This window comes from Somniosus microcephalus, chromosome 19 (genome assembly GCF_052327205.1).
Source record: "Somniosus microcephalus isolate GS21.2 chromosome 19, FLI_Smic_1.0, whole genome shotgun sequence".
NCBI classification, from domain to species: domain Eukaryota; kingdom Metazoa; phylum Chordata; class Chondrichthyes; order Squaliformes; family Somniosidae; genus Somniosus; species Somniosus microcephalus.
This window is the reverse complement of record NC_141005.1, coordinates 41,616,595-41,635,493: the sequence shown is the minus strand read 5'-3', so window position 1 is coordinate 41,635,493 and position 18,899 is coordinate 41,616,595. Positions and strand designations below refer to the sequence as shown.

General features: G+C 40.2%; 1 protein-coding gene across 5 annotated transcripts in view; it reads left to right on the top strand.

The window, feature by feature from the left end:
- The window catches only part of glt1d1 (glycosyltransferase 1 domain containing 1), an 81,698-nt gene extending 64,004 nt beyond the window's left edge, over nucleotides 1-17,694 (top strand). For 4 of the 5 annotated variants that reach the window (XM_085961689.1, XM_085961686.1, XM_085961690.1 and 1 more), the window contains one exon: nucleotides 14,625-17,694. In XM_085961689.1, the coding sequence (XP_085817815.1) occupies nucleotides 14,625-14,771 (147 nt within the window). In that variant the 3' untranslated portion in view covers nucleotides 14,772-17,694. Of the gene's footprint in view, nucleotides 1-3,726; nucleotides 3,820-14,624 lie in introns of all 5 variants that reach the window. The other variant, XM_085961687.1, reaches the window with a different exon arrangement.
- Nucleotides 17,695-18,899: the final 1,205 nt, after the last annotated feature.

Here is an 18,899-nt window from a genome sequence, read left to right as displayed (position 1 = left end):
TCCAGATTGGCGGAACCCCTGGAGAAAGGGCGGAAAAGGCCATTTTTAGTTTTCTACTCAGTTTCTATGAGGGTTCCTCCAATCTCCCACTGAAGTTATGACAGTGGATTAGATGAACAGGTGTAGATATTCTGGGCGATACACCTGATCTATACCCAGAGTTCTGATGTACTATTCCCATTCAATTGTGTTTTCTAGTCCAGGAGTTTTACATGTAACAAAACTACCTCAGCCAGCCTGGGGCCCATTTGTGGTTCTAGATTGCCAGTTCAGATTATCAATTCATGTTCTAATCTGACTGCAAATTTTTTTTTTGTTAAAATGCAAAAGGAAACAATTATTCAAATTTTGTTCTTATATTTGCCATTTCACTTTCTTGTTCCATTAAGTTATTTATGGATAATATTTTAAATTGGAAGAGTGAGGAGCTTAATGAATCAGTAAATTATTTTCCTAATCAGTGCTTTAAAGTAGATAATCATTCTTTTCATTGACCTACACTTCAGAAATTTTATTTAATAGTAATAGGTCAGAAAATGATTTGTTGGGAATTAAGTATATGAATTTTTTATATAGAAAATACTGACAGATTCTGTGTGCTTCACATACTAATAAATCTAGTATGAGGGTATGAATTTCAAGACTGTAATTTTAATAGGAACAATGCTAATAATCTCAAGATAAAAGATTAAAGTCAGAGCTCAGCAGCATTCTAGTATTTAATGGGACTGAGGAATTGAAGATTCACCTTCCTTAAGGTTTATGTAACAACGAGAATGTAAGGATGTATGACCTTATTTCTCTTATCAGCAGCTTACATTTTTACCAATGGACTTCATGACAATTATATTAGAAGCATGACCTGGAATAAATGCTGAAGTTTGGGGAGACGCTGGGGTGGTTAAAAAGCTTCACAATTATCATCTTTATGGTAGGTTAGTTGGGGAATAGAATGTTTCTCCACTTTCAGGGTACTTTCAGTATCAAATAGTCACAGTTCATGTAGAGTATGAGTTAGACACCGAGCAAAAACGTCAACAGGATATTTTTACTCCATACTTTGGGCATCCTTGTGGATTTTCTGTGTGAGCTTCCCAATTAATGTTGAATTATGGGTGATGTTGGGCCCAATTGCCCCCAATAGGATGTGCCGAATCTAGCAAAACAGATTTATTAATAGTAAGTAGATACATAAACAGTAGCAAAAACACAGATTTACAGTAATATATGGAACTTAATTATTCCTCCTTGGAATATAGAAAATAATAGACCGTGCTATCTCCTGCAATAAAATCGAATGTAAGGGACATTTCCAGTCCAGTTTTACATGAGTTTTAGTGCAGGGTACATGACTTTATTACTTTCTGTATTCCAAGGTTGAATAGTTAAATTAGGTATAAATCTACTGTGCCTTTGATGCTGTTTACTTGCCTACTTACTATTAATGAATGGTGGTTTATAAATAGACATACCAAATCCTATAGAAGAAATACCAAGCCAAGCATCTTTCAGGCGAAAGCAAAAAGGAGGATGGGAAGGAGGAGTGAAAATGTGCATTGTTCTAGCTGGAAGTGTATTTGAAAGACTGTAGAGGAGAGGTTTATCATGGGGTATGGAAAAGGAATAGTACAAGATTCGGAAGGGAAGTTGGAAGTAATGGTGTTCACTCAATATTGCCGCTCTTGTCCTTCTCCGTGGTAGAGGTTGCATGGAAGGGAACCTGTTAAAATAACCTTGGTGGGTTGCTGAATTGCATACTGTAGATTGTACAAATGCAGGCACAGTGCACTGGTAATGGATCGTGTGGAGATTGAGCCCAGTGGCAGGAGCTCTGATCAAGTGAACTGCTCTGTCCTGGTTGATGTCAAGTTTCTTGAATATTGTTGCTGCTGCTGCACCTATCTGGGCAAGTGGTGAGTGTTCCATCACACTCCTGACTTGAGCCTTGTAGATCATGGAGATGCTTTGACTGGTCAGCAAATGAGTCACTCATTGCAGAGTACCCAGCCTCTGCCCTGTACTTATAGCCATGGTGTTGATTTGGCTGGTACAGTTAAGCTTCTAGTAAATGGTGATAACCCAAAATGTTGATGTTTGGTCACTTGCCAGTGGTAGTGCTGTTGAACATCAGGGGGAGATGGTTGGGCTTTCTCTTTTTGGCGGTGGTCATTTCCTGGAATTTATGTGGTACAAATGTTACCTACCACTTGCCAACCCAAGCCTAGATTATATCCAAGTCCTGGTGTAGACTGTCATGGGCCGGTTCATTAGGAGTTGTGAATGGAGCCGTACATTGTGGCGTCATGAGCAAACAGTCCCACAACTGACCTGAACACAGAGGGAAGGTCATTGATAAAGCAACTGAAGATGGATAAGCCAAGGTGACTTCCCTGAGGAAATCCTGCAATTATGTCCTGGAGCTGTGATGATTGACGTCCGAGTATCAGAAACACCTTCCTTTGCATCTGTGACTCCAGCCACTGGAGGGTTTTCCCCTTGACCCTCATTGACATCAATTTTGCTAGGGCTCCTTGGTGCCGTACTTGGTTGAATGCAGTCTTGATGTCAAAGGCAGCCAATCTCACCTCTCCTCTGGTGTTCAGCTCTTGCATACATATCTGGATCAAGGATGTAATGAGGTTTGGAGCTGACTGGTTTTGGTACAACCCAAACAGTAAGCAAATTATTGGTAATAGGAGTTTCTTGATGGCACTATTGATGATTCCTTCTATCACTTTATTGATTGGGAGGAGGCTAATAGGGTGGTAATTGTCCTGTTTTTAATGGATAGATTATGCCTGGACAATCTTCCACATTGTCTGGTAGATGCCAGTGTCGTAGATGTACTGTAAGGGAATGGCTAGCTCTCGTAAAAAGGTCTTTACCAAAACAGTGGGTATATTGTCAGGGTCCATAGCCTTTGCTATTTCCAGCTGTTAAAGGAGTGAACCAAATTTATTGGACACTGGCATCTATAATGGTGGTGACCTCGGAAGACCAAGGAGGATCTTCCACACTGCACTTTTGGCTGAAGACAATTACAAACGCTTCAGCCTTGTCTCTTGCACTCGCGTACTGGACTCCACCATGATTGAGGATGGGGATTTTCATGGAGCCTCCTCCTCCTGTTGGCTGCCTAGTTGTCCAGCACTATTTTTGACTGGATGTGGTAGGCCTACAAAGCTTTCCTCTGATTCCATTGGTTGTATGCGTTTTTACTAAAATAGTTGCACATACCTAAGAGTCTCATCATTTTGTAATCCCATTTTTTCTTATCCCATATGTTCATCCTGAAGAATTTCTGCTAAGACAGTATGGAATCTTTTGTCAGCAAATAGCTCTACTCCTGATAAACTTCTTGGTGTCATTTCTGAAATTGCTTATATTCAAGCAGTAATTTCTGTTTATCACGAGTGCACACTTACAAAAGTAACCAGTTTTTTAAAAATTATTGAAGACGCTTCTAGCTCAAAAAGTTATAATTATTATATTCATTAACAATTAAAATTTTAACTTCAGGATATTGAAAGTCTGGTCAAATTAAAAATGTAGTTATATTAAACATTTATTCATGATAATGGTCTAAAGTCACATGTTTAAATGTATACAGTTTAGCGTGATGGACAACAGACGTAGAATTGTTGGTTTGTTTTACAGAAAAATTGACCATACCACAATCCAGTTCTACTTTTATACTTAATTTTTTTCTTTGTTCTTGGGGTTTAGGTGACACTGGCAAGGCCACATTTATTGCCCATCCCCAAGGTGCCCAGAGAAAGTGGCGGTGGGATTTCTCCTTGAACTGCTGCTTTCCTTATGGTGATGGTACTTTCACAATACTATTGAATAGAGAGGCGGGTCCGTAATTAGAATATGTTAATGAAGTTGCGTGCCTCAGATTTTAGCAGCCATTTGGATTTAACGGCCGAGGGCCAGGTTTCCCAGGACTCTGGAAACCCGGCAGCTAAACGAGAGCTGCCGGCTGTGGCAGGCAAGTGCTTTTCCAGCACTGCTTGTGGGCCAGGAGGAGCTAGAGTGCTTCCGCCTCCTCTTCGCCCCCCGCCCCCACCTCCCCAAGCAAACCTGCCACGATCTGTCTACCTCCCCGTGACCATCCCCCCGTCACGATCTAATGTCTCATAAGAACATAAGAAATAGGAGCAGGAGTAGGCCAATCGGCCCCTCGAGCCTGCTCCGCCATTCAATAAGATCATGGCTGATCTGATCCTAACCGCCAATCCACTATCCAGAACCATCTCCTGAATCTAACAGAATTAGACACATGAAATAGGAGCAGGATCAGGCTACACGGCCCCTGGGCCCGCTCCGCTACCCACAGGGCCATGACCGATCCGAACCTAGACTCATGTCCAAATTCCTGCCCGCTCCCCATAACCCTTAATTCCCTTCTAGGAAACTGTCTATTTCTGTTTTAAATTTATGTAATGATGTAGCTTCTACAGCTTTTTGGGGCAGCATATTCCATGGACCTACCACCCTCTGAGTGAAGTAGTTCCTCCTCATCTCAGTTTTGAAAGAGCAGCCCCTTATTATAAGACTATGCCCCCTAGTTCTAGTTTCACCCATCATTGGGAACATCCTCCCCGCATCCACCCGATCCAACCCCTTCACAATCTTATATGTTTCAATAAGATCGCCTCTCATTCTTCTGAACTCCAATGAGTAGAGTCCCAATCTACTCAACCTCTCCTCATATGTCCATCCCCTCATCCCTGGGATTAACCGAGTGAACCTTCTTTGTACTGACTCGAGAGCAAGTATGTCCTTTCTTAAGTCTCCCCCTCTCCTCTTTGCCCCCCATCTGCAGTCTGATGACTGTTTGTTTTCTCTCTTTCCCCCCCGCCCCCCCCCCCCCCCCGGCGATATCCTCCCCCACACCACCCCTGCAATCTCTCCCTCCCTCCTCTCTGGTCCCCAGCTGCGGTCTCTTGAACAGCAGGCCTTCCCACTCGGCAGCGACCAGCCTCTCAATCTGGCCAGCTGCCTGACGGGAAATGAAGAAAAAAAATTCAAATGAGGTGCTGCTGTTAAACTTGGCAGGACCTCCGTCTTTCCTGGGTTTCCTGGCCACTGACAATCGCCCCATTCCCTCCCCAGAAATATCAGGACCATGATTAATGGCTGCCGTTTTTTTTAAATTCATTTTGTTGCTACTCACAATAATGCCACAAAACTGCAACTGGCTGCCAGCTCTTTTAATTCGATGGCCAGTTGGCCCCTGGAAGTTACTTGTTTCAGTACGTTTGGCGATAATGGCATCTGCACCAGCTTCAAATGCTTTCCATTTCAACATAACTACTATAGATTGGAAACCAGTGCAGAGAAGGTTGCTCAGAATCACTTAAAAGTTGAATCAATTTTACCATACACTAACCCATAAAAGCACAAAATCTGCAAGCATTTTCCATCTCTGCTCAAACGGGTCTGGTGTAAAAATGGAACATTGAAGAATCATTCTTTTTAATCATCTGCTGAATAAAGTTCATGTAGCTGAGATTACACTATGAAAAGAATATTGGGGTGTGTTTGCATTCCATCACTGAGATTACTGTATGAAAACAGTTATTAGTACAGGAAACTTTGTGATATCCGGCACCGACAGGACCGGCGTGTTGCCGATCTATCAAAACTGCTGGACATACAAAGTTAATGTTGAAGCATACGGAGGTTTTCATCTCCGTATCTGACAACAAACACTGTTGCTTAGCAACAGCTTCTAAAGAGTCGGCTGCAGCTGCAAGTGTCTCTAGCTGAAGCTGAAGCTGTTGCTATAGCTGCAGACCTTGCAGTGGCTGACTGGGGGGAAAAAAAAAGAACGAGATCTAAAAAAACTTACAAAAAACGGCTCCTGATTTTTGCTGTTAGATCGAGTATTCTGGACATACAACCTCCGGATAAACCAAAGTTTCCTGTATGCTTTGTAGTAATACTAATCTGTACTAAGTTTTGTTAAAATATTCCCATTTGGTGTGGTTTAGCTTTTCTTTCACATTGAAAAGTCAGATTCAGTTGCTGTGATTGTGCTTGCTGCTAGCTGGCAGTTCACAGTTGACAAAAAGATGTCGCAATCTCCTGCATCTTTTTTTGGAAAGATGGAAAATGCAGTGCTAGTTTTCAGCGTGAATCACTGGCTAGTGTTATAGCAGCCAATGTCACAGAGGAGCTGATCTGCTGGTAAAGTGATAATTTAGTAACGGCATCTGTTTAATTTTACCCAATATATATCACATAACGAGCTTTGATGTATTAAATGAAATAAAATTAAGAGATTCTAATTGATTGATGGGTTATTATATTCGCAGACAGATGGGGCACATAGATGGTGTCTGTATGGAGTAGCGCAAAGACTAAACCAATAAACTTGCATTTTCATCGTAATTGTGTGAATCAGGCTTGGGAAGAAGGGAAATTGAATCTTCTGCCCACAGGAAACTCTTTGGTATCCAGCACCGACTGGACTGGCGTGTTGCCGGTTGATCAAAAATTCCAGATGACGGAGAGGGTTATCTACCGAGGCTATTTTAGACAAAGAAAAATTAAAAAACCAAGAAATGTGCAGTTTACAGTCATTGGGTACTCACCTACAGAATGTTGTGTTAAATGGATGGTGGAAGATGCTTGATTAAGTACATTACTGCCAGTTGAAGGTAATGCAATGCAATGACTACCAGCAGCGTGGGAGATGCACACTACCCCTGTAAAATGGCAGATCAGAAGAGACTACCGGCAGCGCGGGAGAGTCAGACTCCTGTTACAGGGGTATTGAGGTGTTCCGACTTCCGACAGCGCCAAGAAGCCGAGTAGTGGCAGTTTGGAGAACTACCCCCACTGACTAACTCGGCCACTGTGGGAGACTCGGACCTCGGCAACATTGCCGGTTATTGAGGTGTTGTTTTCGGAGTGAGAATTTTGCCGGTTAATAGAGAATTCCGGATATTTAGGTGCCGTTTAAACGAGAGTTTCCTGTAAAAGGAAGGCCGAGTATTTTACAAGTTGTAACATTTTCTGTGGCTAACGACTGAATACACTTCTTGCCCCTTAGCAAAAATTGTAGGACTCTGTCAATTCTAAGTCTACAGGTGTCCGCACAATTAATTTTGTTTTCATTCTGGAATCCACATATTTGAAAATAAAAAATATAATTCACATTTTAATGGGTGTTCCACATTTTAGTATAGTTGTACAAAATCTTTTTTAATAAGAATATCCCTTTGAACCCTCTGCCGTATAGCACTCTGATAATTTATCAAATGTCCTGGAATTCTGAAAGCATTACTAGTTTTGACAGTTGACAGAGCTACACAGAAGCAGCTAAGACCTCAAGAAAATCAAATTTTCCTGTAGTTCCCACCCAACTTTTTAAAAAAAAAAAAGAGTATTGGGGGTCATTTTGGTGAAAGAGTGTAAACAGATGCTAAATGGGTTTTGTGCTAATAAGACATGCCTGTTTAAAAGTCTGGTTTTATCACGCAGTTTTGATCCTAATTGCTGATTGCCATAATTTGAACTTGCCTGGAGGTGCTAAATCAGACACCTGCAGGTTTAGCACTCAAGTGCTGATAGGACGCAATTTTCGTTGAGCGATATATGTGGGCTCCACGGATGCACTTCCACTGAAGGTGTGGAGTGCATTGGCTGACACACAGCGGCACGGTGCAGGGTGGCTCAGGGACCAAGGTTCTCGGCCGCGGCACTGGAGATCCTGGTGGAGGAGGTCCAGAGGAGGAGGGATGTCCTATACCCTCGGGGTAAGGAGTCCACCTCGCCCTCCTGTCCCTCTCTCCTGCTGCAGCTGGTGCTGCTCTGCGTGACCTCATGTCATCCTCCCATTCATTCTGCAGACCAAGGGGGACCCCTAGCAAGATGCCCATGACCAAGCACTTCCTTTCTCCTGGAGACTCTATAAGGTGTCCAATAAGATGGAATAGCACAGCACTTACTCTTTTTGGGTGAATTCCTCAGAGAATTTCTTTAATAAATGTTGATAGTGTTGGTGAAGTCTTGACAAACTGTCCCAGAAAGTCTCCCAAAGTGTTTCAAATGTCCTCTTCAAACCTCCAGCAGCAAGTATACAGTAAAACGTGAGTCTGCCTTTAAGTAGCGCTCGTAATCCTTAGCAACAACTGGTCGCTGTTGGAGACATTGGGTCAATTGCTATCCACCAAAATGTCATGTAGCCTCGTTAATGAGCGCTAGCAGACAATTTAAGTAGCAATCAGCCCCTTAACGATCCTTCTGGCGACCTTTCCTAGCATGTACTTCAACTCCTTTACCAAGATGGCATCTTGCTCTAAACGTGGGCTAAACCGGCGTTTCAACTGAGGGCCCCATCTTGGCCACCTCGGAGGCTCTTTAACGCCTAAAGGAGCCGGCACCCCCATTGTATTTTCCTTGCATGTAAAACGTGCACATACACTATCATTCTTGTAACAGTTCCAAAGTGGGTTTTTTTGTAAATTTTTGTGCTGAATCTTGGAGAAATAGATCAGAACATTTTTTACTTCAATAAGAGCACGTTGTTACAGTGCACGTAAATTAAGTGTTGATCATTTATACATTCTTTGTACATTACAAATCTTAGTGTCTCCACGTACAGCATTTGTTTGACAGTGCCAGTGTTTGAAAGCGAGGCAAGTTGTGTTGGTGATCAAGAAAAGGGATATTAGTTTGAGCATCTCTAATGAGTACAACAGCACTATAACTAATGCAGGCATCTCTTGTTATATCCAAATTATACATGTATTGGTTTGACTTTGTTGACATTGCATATGCTGTACATGTTTGTAAGGCACGTTCTTGTCCTTCTCCCTGTTTTTTCCTTCCAACTTGAAGAATTGTGATATTACTAGGCATTCAACCTAATCGCTAATACTTTTAGGAATTTGAAATGTGGACTTTAAGGAACTGTATTGTAAAGACAAAAGACAGTTCTGTCAAAGGGTTACAGCTGAAATGTCCTGGTGACAGACCTGTTGTGTATTTCCAACGTTTTCTATTTTTTGTTTCAAATTTTCCACACATGTACTTTTTTATTTCGTTATCAAAACCTTTGTGGTGGACAGGTGTTGCACTTTAAGGAATTACACTTTTCATAAGGAAACAGCTGTTTATCCCACTAGTAGTATCCAAACAGAGCAAAGTAATTCCATCAGAATTATTTGTCTTTGTCCATCAGACCTGTCAGTGAAAAGTTTTGTTGAAATAATGGCATTGTCAAGCAGCAAAGATAGGTTGTTCCAGATGAATTTATGTTAATGTTTTGAGCTCTTTCCACTGGTACTACAAAGTAATTTTTTTCAAAATACATCTGGGCACATTATTTTTGCCCCCCCCGCCCCCCGATTGAACCGCGAACATTACTTGGCTGTGGTTTTAAAAAATGTAAGTTGCGGCTTGACTTGTGGAGTGGCCCTTTGGAATTGAATAGATGGACATTCAAAATGCTGCTACAGTTGTAACAACCTGTGCTACCTACAAACGGAAGGCTTTTTAAAATAAATGGGTTTTCAGGATGCCTTTACTGGAGAAATGCAATGTGAATGAACAGACAACATTTGCATAATAAGTAGTAAAGCCCTGGGAGAAAGTATTTATTTACCATATGGAGCACAGTCTGCAATGTTTTAAAGGCAGCAACATATTGAGAGGTTGAAATGATTATCATGAACCATGAGAGCTAAGTTTCAGAGTGTGCGTTTCTTTACAAGATTTACAAACTTAAGATTCTCCTTTTTCCCTTTTGTTGCTGAGTTTATCAGAGAGCTTCCAAAATGAAGGATGACACCAGGGATGAGAAACTACAGTTGTGATACTGGAACTATTTACAGTGGTGTGGAGGAGGCTAGGAGGAGATTTAATAGAGGTTTTAAAAGTTATGAAGGACCTTGATAGAGTGAATAGGGAAAGACTCTTTCTTCTGGCCGGGGTGTCAGCAACACGAGATCTTCAATTTAAAATTGCCAAGAAGAGTGTGTTGATAGAGGTGAGCAGAAAATTCTTTAAGCAGGATTATTGGGTCATGGAATATTTTGCCACAGGGAATGGTTAAGGCTGAAACTATTGCATCTTTTATGGGAAAAGTGAATAAATATTTAAAGCAGTGGAAGATACAGGGTTATGAGGAGAGAGCAGGGCAGTGGGATTCATTATGGATTACTCTTTCAAAGAGCTGGTGCAGATATGATGAGCCAAATGGCCTCCTTTAGTACTGTAAATGTCTATGGCTATTTCTCACAAAACGAATCTTGTAATGCTTACAAATCAGCAAAGCATTCAGATTCATAAAGTGTACGATTCCTCTCGTCACTCCCAGGTATGCATGTATATTTTCCACAATTGTTTACTGGTTGCTGCTTCCTTGTACTCTGTATATTAAGGTGATAAAGTATATTTTGGCTAATATAAACCTTTTGTAAGTGAAATATGATTAGCTGAAAATAGTATGTGTTGTATTTTTGTTTTGTAGCTATACTTATTTTTCATTTTTTATTTAATTGGAATATTAAACCCCTTGGGTTGAATTTTTTACTGGCACTTTCAGTTTACAGTCTCCTACAAGCTTCATGTCACTTAAATGATAAGACATTCACAAATACACTGCAAGTGTAGTGAAAAGATTTGTTATAAAATCCAGCCCAAGCCTCAACTTACCTTTTGGTTGGCATCTTTTTGGATTTCAGGCACAAAATGTTAAAAAAAACTTATATAACTATGCCATCTAGTGACTATATGGTATAGTCTTAGCCATTCTTTATCAATAGCAATCTGAAGCTGATGAACCAACTTAGGCCTAAAGTTAAGTTATTTTTTATGTAAAAGGTTGCATGGGGTCTTTTTAAACATTTTGTGAGAGGCCTGTTGGACTCGCTGCTATTATTTATTTAATGATTTTCTCGGGAACCTTGTTGTATTTGTTGCTTTTATTTAGTTAATGGATGTTAGAGGACTCCCATTGTATTAAACGGCCACTGGTTTTAATAAGTTTGCGCAAATCCAGCAGACTAAATAACTGGCCCCATTTTTTACCAAATGGCCACTACTTTTATTAAAATTTCAGGGAAGTTGCAAATACCTGCTGCTTTTATTTAATTTTTTTTTAATTCGTTTATGGGATGTGGGTGTCACTGGCAAGGCCAGCATTTATTGCCCATCCCTAATTGCCCTTGAGAAGGTGGTGGTGAACCGCCTTCTTGAATTGATAAATTTTCAGGAGAATTATAATTCCCCCAATATCCTGTCAACAACACAATGGGAGGTCCACTAGAAATCTATTAAAAGTCTTGCATATACCACTCAGTTCCTCCAGGTATTACACTTCCTGTAACACATTCCCCATCACATCTTGTTGATAACACGTTCCTGCACCGTTATCTCTGCAGTTCCCCCAAGGATATATCCTTCACCACTTTTTTTCCTCATCTGCATGTTGCCCCTTGAGACTTTTATGACACAAAACATTTTAGAATAGGAAAACATTGTTAAAAACCATAGTGAAAAGATCTATTGGTATGAAATAAAAGACCAGCTTCAGATCAACCTACTGTTTGCGTGGGTTTTCTCCGGGTGCTCCGGTTTCCTCCCACAGTCCAAAGATGTGCGGGTTAGGTTGATTGGCTATGATAAATTGACCCTTAGTGTTAGGGGGATTAAATACGTGGGGTTACAGGGATAGGGTGGGATATGTGTTGGTGTAGGGGTTACGGGGATCGGGTGGGATATGTGTCGGTGCAGGCTCGATGGGCCGAAATGGCCTCTATCTGCACTGTGGGGTTTCTGTGATTTCTGTGATTCTGTGATTGTTTAAATATTCTCTGTAAAGTTGGCCCTGAGGAGCAATGTAACTCATACAGGGTACAATACTGGCATGTTTGTTATAGGCTGTGGACTGTTATGAAGCTACTGAAATATTAAAGCCACTTTTAATCTTATTCTGGGTAATAAAATAGCAAAACACAAACCCTGGACAATTGAATATAAAGGCCCGGATTTTCCGGGGCCTATGACCATGTACGCACAGTGTAAGCCGTCATCAATGCCCCGCAAGTTCCGGGTTGCCGCCTGCGATGCGCATGAGCGAGAACCCGGAACTGGCGATCTGTCAAGTTTCTCCTTGACAGATCGTACCCATCCGCTGAAAATTCACTTTCGCTGGCGCAGAGTTGGGCTATTTGCCCACCAAACCCTTAGGCCTGGTAAAAGCTGGTGTAAGGCCTTTTACCAGCTTATGGGTTAAAGTAAATGTTTAAAATAAAAAATGTTAAATAATTTAAACATTCACTTACATTTAAAATTAGGTTATTTTTGTCCCGTTTAAAATTATTTTTCAAAAAATTACATTTTTATTTTAAATGTTTAATTAAAGGGTATTTTAATTAATTTTGAACCTGTGATTACTTATTTTTATTTCAGTGTTGTGAAACTGTATTTATTAGGTGATTTCTATTATACTTGTGGGGATTCCGTACATAAATGGTATTCCCCATAAGCATAATAGGATTCCCCCTTTGTCTGTCATTGGTTGGGCCGGCCCACGTGATTCCCAGGGACGCTTGCGAACTGCATAGGCCCCTGGGATGCGTGGGCCTTTACACAGGCGTATGCCTGCAGGTCCAGGACCGCAAGAGTCCGAAGCTCTGGAGACACCAGGTAAGTACGGAGTTTTCTTGCAGTTGAGAGGCGTACGCGGGCGGCAAGCCTCCAACCACAAATTCCAGGCCAATGTCACAGAATCACAGAATCACAGAAACCCCACAATGCAGATAGAGGCCATTTCGGCCCATCGAGCCTGCACCGACACATATCCCACCCGATCCCTGTAACCCCTACACCAACACATATCCCACCCTATCCCCGTAACCTCACGTATTTAATCCCCCTAACACTAAGGGTCAATTTATCATAGCCAATCAACCTAACCCGCACATCTTTGGACTGTGGAAGGAAACCGGAGCACCCCCACGCAAACACAGGGAGAATGTGCAAACTCCACACAGACAGTCACCCGAGGCCGGATTTGAACCCGGGTCCCTGGCGCTGTGAGGCAACAGTGCTAACCACTATGCCACCATGCTGCCCAATGTTTTGAAAGAAAATTGAGTAAAGATGGTCTAATGATTATTGTCTCTTCAATGTTAATTATACTTAAGTGGTGTATAGCAATTAGGTGTTAATTGTATGCAGGTGGTGGGAATTACTTGGCGATTCTCTTGCTCTCACATATATGGGGGTTGGCTGGGGAAGGGTTGCAAGCTTAACGGGTGTGCATGTGTGTACAGTATGTAATGTGTGTCTCTGTAACTAAAGGCTTGTACGCAACTAAAGACAAGGCTCTAGTCTACCATCCTTCACCAACTGGCTAGCTGACTTTTACATTCAATACCTAGTAGATGAAAGTGAGTTAATGAAAACAGCCTCTTACCTTTAGCAATAGCATACTGGAGCTCCATCAGATTTGATTAGACATGCCACATATGCGTTTTATCAATAAGATGTATTTTTTTTTGTCTTGTAAAAATATCAAGTGCTTGTTACAGAGAAGATGCTATGATACTCTTAATGAAAAACATTTGGATATGACAGGAATGTTGTATCAGTTATACAAAAAAAGAAAATCTGCAAATCGGAAATAAAAACAAAAAGCTGAACATACACAGCAGGTTATCAGCATCTGTACAGAGAAAAGACAGGTTATAATGTCTAGACTGTGCACCCCTGATCAAGGATACACTCCGGAAATATAACCATTTTTTTTCTCTTTACTGATGCTGACTGCGTATTTCTAGCACTTTCCATTTTTTATGCTGTATATTAGTATAATTTTAATTAATGCATCCATAAATACCTGTACAATTTCTATATATCTTTGTGCTTCCAGTTTTATGTACACTGAATTTAATGCGGTTCATACAAACTACAGGCGGTACATCCTATTCCTCATAGATTGCACTATACAATAATACTTCAAAGCATAGACTTGTATTGCAATGCATAGCTTCAAATTATCTGCAAATGAGTCACTTCAAATAAAAAAATTAATTTTTAAGAAGGAAATCCCAGTGGAGAAACTATTCTTTTACGGTACATTATTCGCTCTTTCTATTTAATTACTATGAATATTTCTCAATTCTCATAGTGGAGTACGAACTCAACTGGCTTGTCTCGTTCACCTTGGTTGCTTTGACGCTTTAGTTTATATGTACCGTAGATCTTCCCTCAGGCTTACAGTTTTTCTGTAAGATCTGCTTCCTTTATCATATTTCAGTAATAGCACTGCTGCTGGGTGTTGGAGGGGAAGAGAGGAGTGTAATCTTTTACACATGGGACCAAGAGCTATCAGTTATATTATTCAGCCAATTTTCATAGCAATGAAATGATGAGCAACAATCCAACCCAATCATCTTAAACAGGTCAGTGAAGCGTAAACCAACCAGAGGAATAGAAAACGACTTGGCAATTATTCCGTTATGGAATGGAGCAAGAATTGCTGCACCACTGGAATATAATTTCTCTAAGCAAACATTGTTACTATTTTAATAAAGATCTGTTTGGGAATTGCATTATGTGAGTGAAATTCTGATTCTATTGTTTTTGTTTTACCTTCTCAGGAATTTGTTGAATTATCAAAAAGACTGATCAGTGATGCTTGTTTGAAGGAAAGCATCGTGGCTAAAGCCAAAGAATATGTAGAGAAACACCATTCCTGGAATACAGAAGAAGAGACTTATCAGAAACTTATCGCAAACCTGCTTTAAATGGCGTTGGTGCAATACTTTAGATAGGCAGCTTTCTTATACAGCAGCTCAGGGTTTTTTTGGAGTGAATATTATGGGGATTATGAGAGTGGCTTTTAAAAAGAAATGTTAAAATCATTTTCTACATTGTAATTGTTGATCGGGTAATATTTTGCAGCAATATATGATGGTTTACTCCAGGTGGCCAAATTCTTAACTGGGATTTAACTTGTGTGACCTATTGATGTTAAATTTGTCTAGACTACCTATGCATTATTTTTTATTTGTTTCTGTAATCCCGGAGTTATCGAGGTTTAAATAAACTCCTGTCACTATAATATTGTTGAATGCAGCACCCATCGAGAGAGTCCCATCTTGCTGGTACTTGCTTCAGCAGGTCATATTTTTCCTGGGATCTGCACAATTCCATGGTTACTTAAACTAACAATGTTTAGAGTTAGACCTTATGACAACCCATTTTTTTTGAAGTCAACATTAAGTGTAATCTGTAGCCGGACACTTATTCAACAACACAAATTGGAAAATGGGAGGGGAGGCGAGAAACAACATTGTTTTTAAATTCAATTGTTAATCATTTCAATGCAGCATTAATGTACAGGAAACTTTCTGGTATCCGGCACTGACGGGACCGAGCTGGTGCCAGTCAATCAACACTGCCGGAGAAACCAGCGCTAATGTTAAAACATACGGAGCTTCTGAGCTCCGTATCTAGCAACAAACCCTGTTGCTTAGCAACAGCTTCAAAACAGTCGGCGCAGCTTGCAAGTGTCTCTGTAGCTAAGCAACAGCTTCAGCTAGACGCTTGCAGAGCCAGGAATGGAGAAAAAAAGCAACAAAAAGTAAAAAAAAAAAGTTATCTGAACCGACTCCTGAATTTTGCCGGTGGATAGAGCATTCCGGAGATTTAACCTCTGTTTAAACAAAAGTTTCCTGTATATTTGCATGCCGCTGCACACACCATGATAGCACAGCATGGAAATCCTGCATCGCTACCAATGAGATCAAGATTAAAACAGTGAACCACTAAATAGTATTTGCACTGTTAATCATGGTGGTACATTATTTGTCAGTAATCTCCTGATGATAAAATGTATCCCTTAAACTCTTTATTTACTTTCCATCAATCCCACTCTATTTAATGTGCACAAACTTGGGTTCAGTGCTGGTATCAAAAGCTGCTGTAACATTTGGAAATAACATTGGGACTAGAATCAAAACAGGAAACACAGCAATAAACAGCAAGTCAGTCAGCACCTTTAAAGAGAAAAGACAGGGCCTGAAGATTTTTACCCAAAATAATAACATGTCTTTTCACTTGACTGTTACTGACTGAACTGTGTATTTCTGGACTTTTCTGTTTTTGGTCCAGATTTCCAGTATTTGCAATTGTTTTGTGATTAAAATGCCAATTTAAGGCTTTTTTTTTACACCTGTGAGTCAGATATTTGTATTCTTATACTCCTCCTGCCTGCAGCCTCCACTGAGGAAAACGTCTCACCATCTTGGTGCCCATCGGTTTCCTTAACAGCTTGTATTTCTTCTGACATCTGCACAATTGCACAGTTTCTTTAAACTAGCAATTCAATAGTCTATCACTATTGTGTATGTTACTCAAAGAGCGAGAAGCTTATCATTCAGTCAAGACATCTGGCTTCCCACAATTCAGTATTAACACAGCAAACAAAATCACTAAAGATGTTTCTGAAAATGACTCTCTTTAAAAACAGCAGCAAGCTCTCAAAAAATGATTTGAAACACACATTTATAAAATGAAATTTAACCCCCTTCTGTCTCCAACCCTGCAACTGCAGATTTGCAGTGGATGTGCTCCCAAACATCTGATATGTCAATGCTCAGGAGTTAACATATTCCATTACCAGACTTAAAAAGGAACATCTTTCAGCTCCAATCTGGACGCTGAAGTTTGAAACTACAATCGGTCTGGCACAGATCTGCAAACAAATTTCATTTCGGGACATTGGATGTCTTGAGTAGGTGTCTGTGTTGGAGTTCACTCAAAGGCCACCTTTCATATAAACCCTGGAAGATCAGTGTTGGTTTGAGCCATCGTAACACAAATTAAATGTAATCATGTGGGCTGGTGGCCATTATACTTATAGCACAAGATACACTTTAATTCTACTCTTTTTCAGGAGCACTTTTGCGACCTCTTGAATTGATGTTCTCTTTCAATATCAAAAGAACTATAAAGACTTTCCTAGTAATTTGTTTATAACAACATCGCTAGCTCAGTAATGCCATTCTGCTTGATATTTCGATGGTAGCACTTGCTGTTTGCACCATTGTTTTTAATATATTAATAAACTGCTCGTTATTGGACAACTCACTGTTTTAACCATATCTTCAACTTTGAATATCAGCATTAAAAAATGAGGCATTAACTATATCACTACCATTTGAATAATAAAAGCATCCTTGTACTGTTTTTTAATTTAAAAAATGCTATAATAAAACTACCTACTGGTAGAATTAGCATCCTATTAATTTATTCTCGGTTATGCCTAGGTTGAAGTTGCCCTCGAGTACCAGAAGAAACCAGTAGTCTAGTCTGTAAATCCCACCATACATTAAAATATCATGGCAAGCTTAGATCCGCTGATACACATTTTAGCAAAAGACTTATCAGCCATTCTGGATATAGTGGTGAGTGTTCATGTTCAGCTAATTAACATGAGATATTAAAGTACTGCCATTAGCTAATGATGTGATCAAGAGGGAAGTAAAAATGTAATGTGTACTGAACAGGATGGCTTTCGCATATATACTTGCACTTGGTTTTCATTGGAGGACAAAATAATATGCTTTATTTTTATATAGGGGTTGCAGTTTAAAAAATTTGTATATTCCATGTTTTAAGCAAGTTGTGAAAGTATTAATCAATAAAAAGTGTTTTTGGACTCGAGATATATCGTTCCAGTAGTCACTATTAAGGCGTGCGAATGACCAGTTTCTCAATGAGCAAGAACACTTAGTCAAGGCCTCGTTCTGTGCTGTATCATTCTATTATTCTATGATTGAAGTCCAAACAAGGCACCACAGTCAATGGTCTGCTCTTTAGAGAAGTTCAGAACTTGCCATTTATTCTCAGAATCCCATTAAAATGATGTATCTCTTTCGCAGTGTTATATTGACAGATACTGACCCAGAATTTCCTGGAATGGCGCGATCAGTGATGTATGCTGTAAATTATGCCATTCCACAAGTCAAACTTCACGTTGCAAACATGCGCTGAAATTTCCTGGAAAAGTAATTTGAATATGCTGCAGCAACCATAATGGCGAATTGGGGACCTCCGCAGCAGCAAAACCAATGGCTTACCCCATCTAATTAGCAGATCAATATTGGCATGACTGGAATCATAGCGTTCTGAACTCTCAATCCTTTCACTATGCTGAACTTGATCACTTGCAGAAAATTGTTTTGAGTTATGGACACCGCTGCTGTTTTCAGGAACATTCAGGATTTATTTTTTAACCATTTATTTAGAAGATGACATTAGTAATTTATAATACCTAAAAAGTCTCATTAACAATACCATCACTTTCATATGCCGGTTCTTCAGTGCCCTATTGTACACACAATATACACTAAACCTAACACACACTAAGAAGGAAGCAGCCAATTTGCGTACAGCAAGCTCCCACTACCAGCAATGTGATAATAACCAGATAATCTGTTTTTGTTATGTTGATTGAGTGATAAATATTGGCCAGGACACCGGGGATAACTCCTCTGCTCTTTGAAATAGTGCCATGGGATCTTTTACGTCCACCTGAGAGAGCAGGCAGGGCCTCGGTTTAAGGTCTCATCTGAAAGACAGCACTGACAGTGCAGCGCTCTCTCAGTACTGCACTGGAGTGTTAGCCTAGATTTTTGTGCTCAAATCTCTGTAGTGGGACTTGAACCAACAACCTTCTGACTCACAGACAAGAGTGCTACCAACTGAGCCATGGCTGACACTAAACCGAATACGCAATGACAAAGAACTGTTTTAATGGGTTTTCGCTCAAAATTAAATATATCAAGAAAGAGCAGAGATTTTATTTTACTTTAATCATTTTTTTTAACACATGAATTTGAACACTGACAAATCAAATCAATTGATTT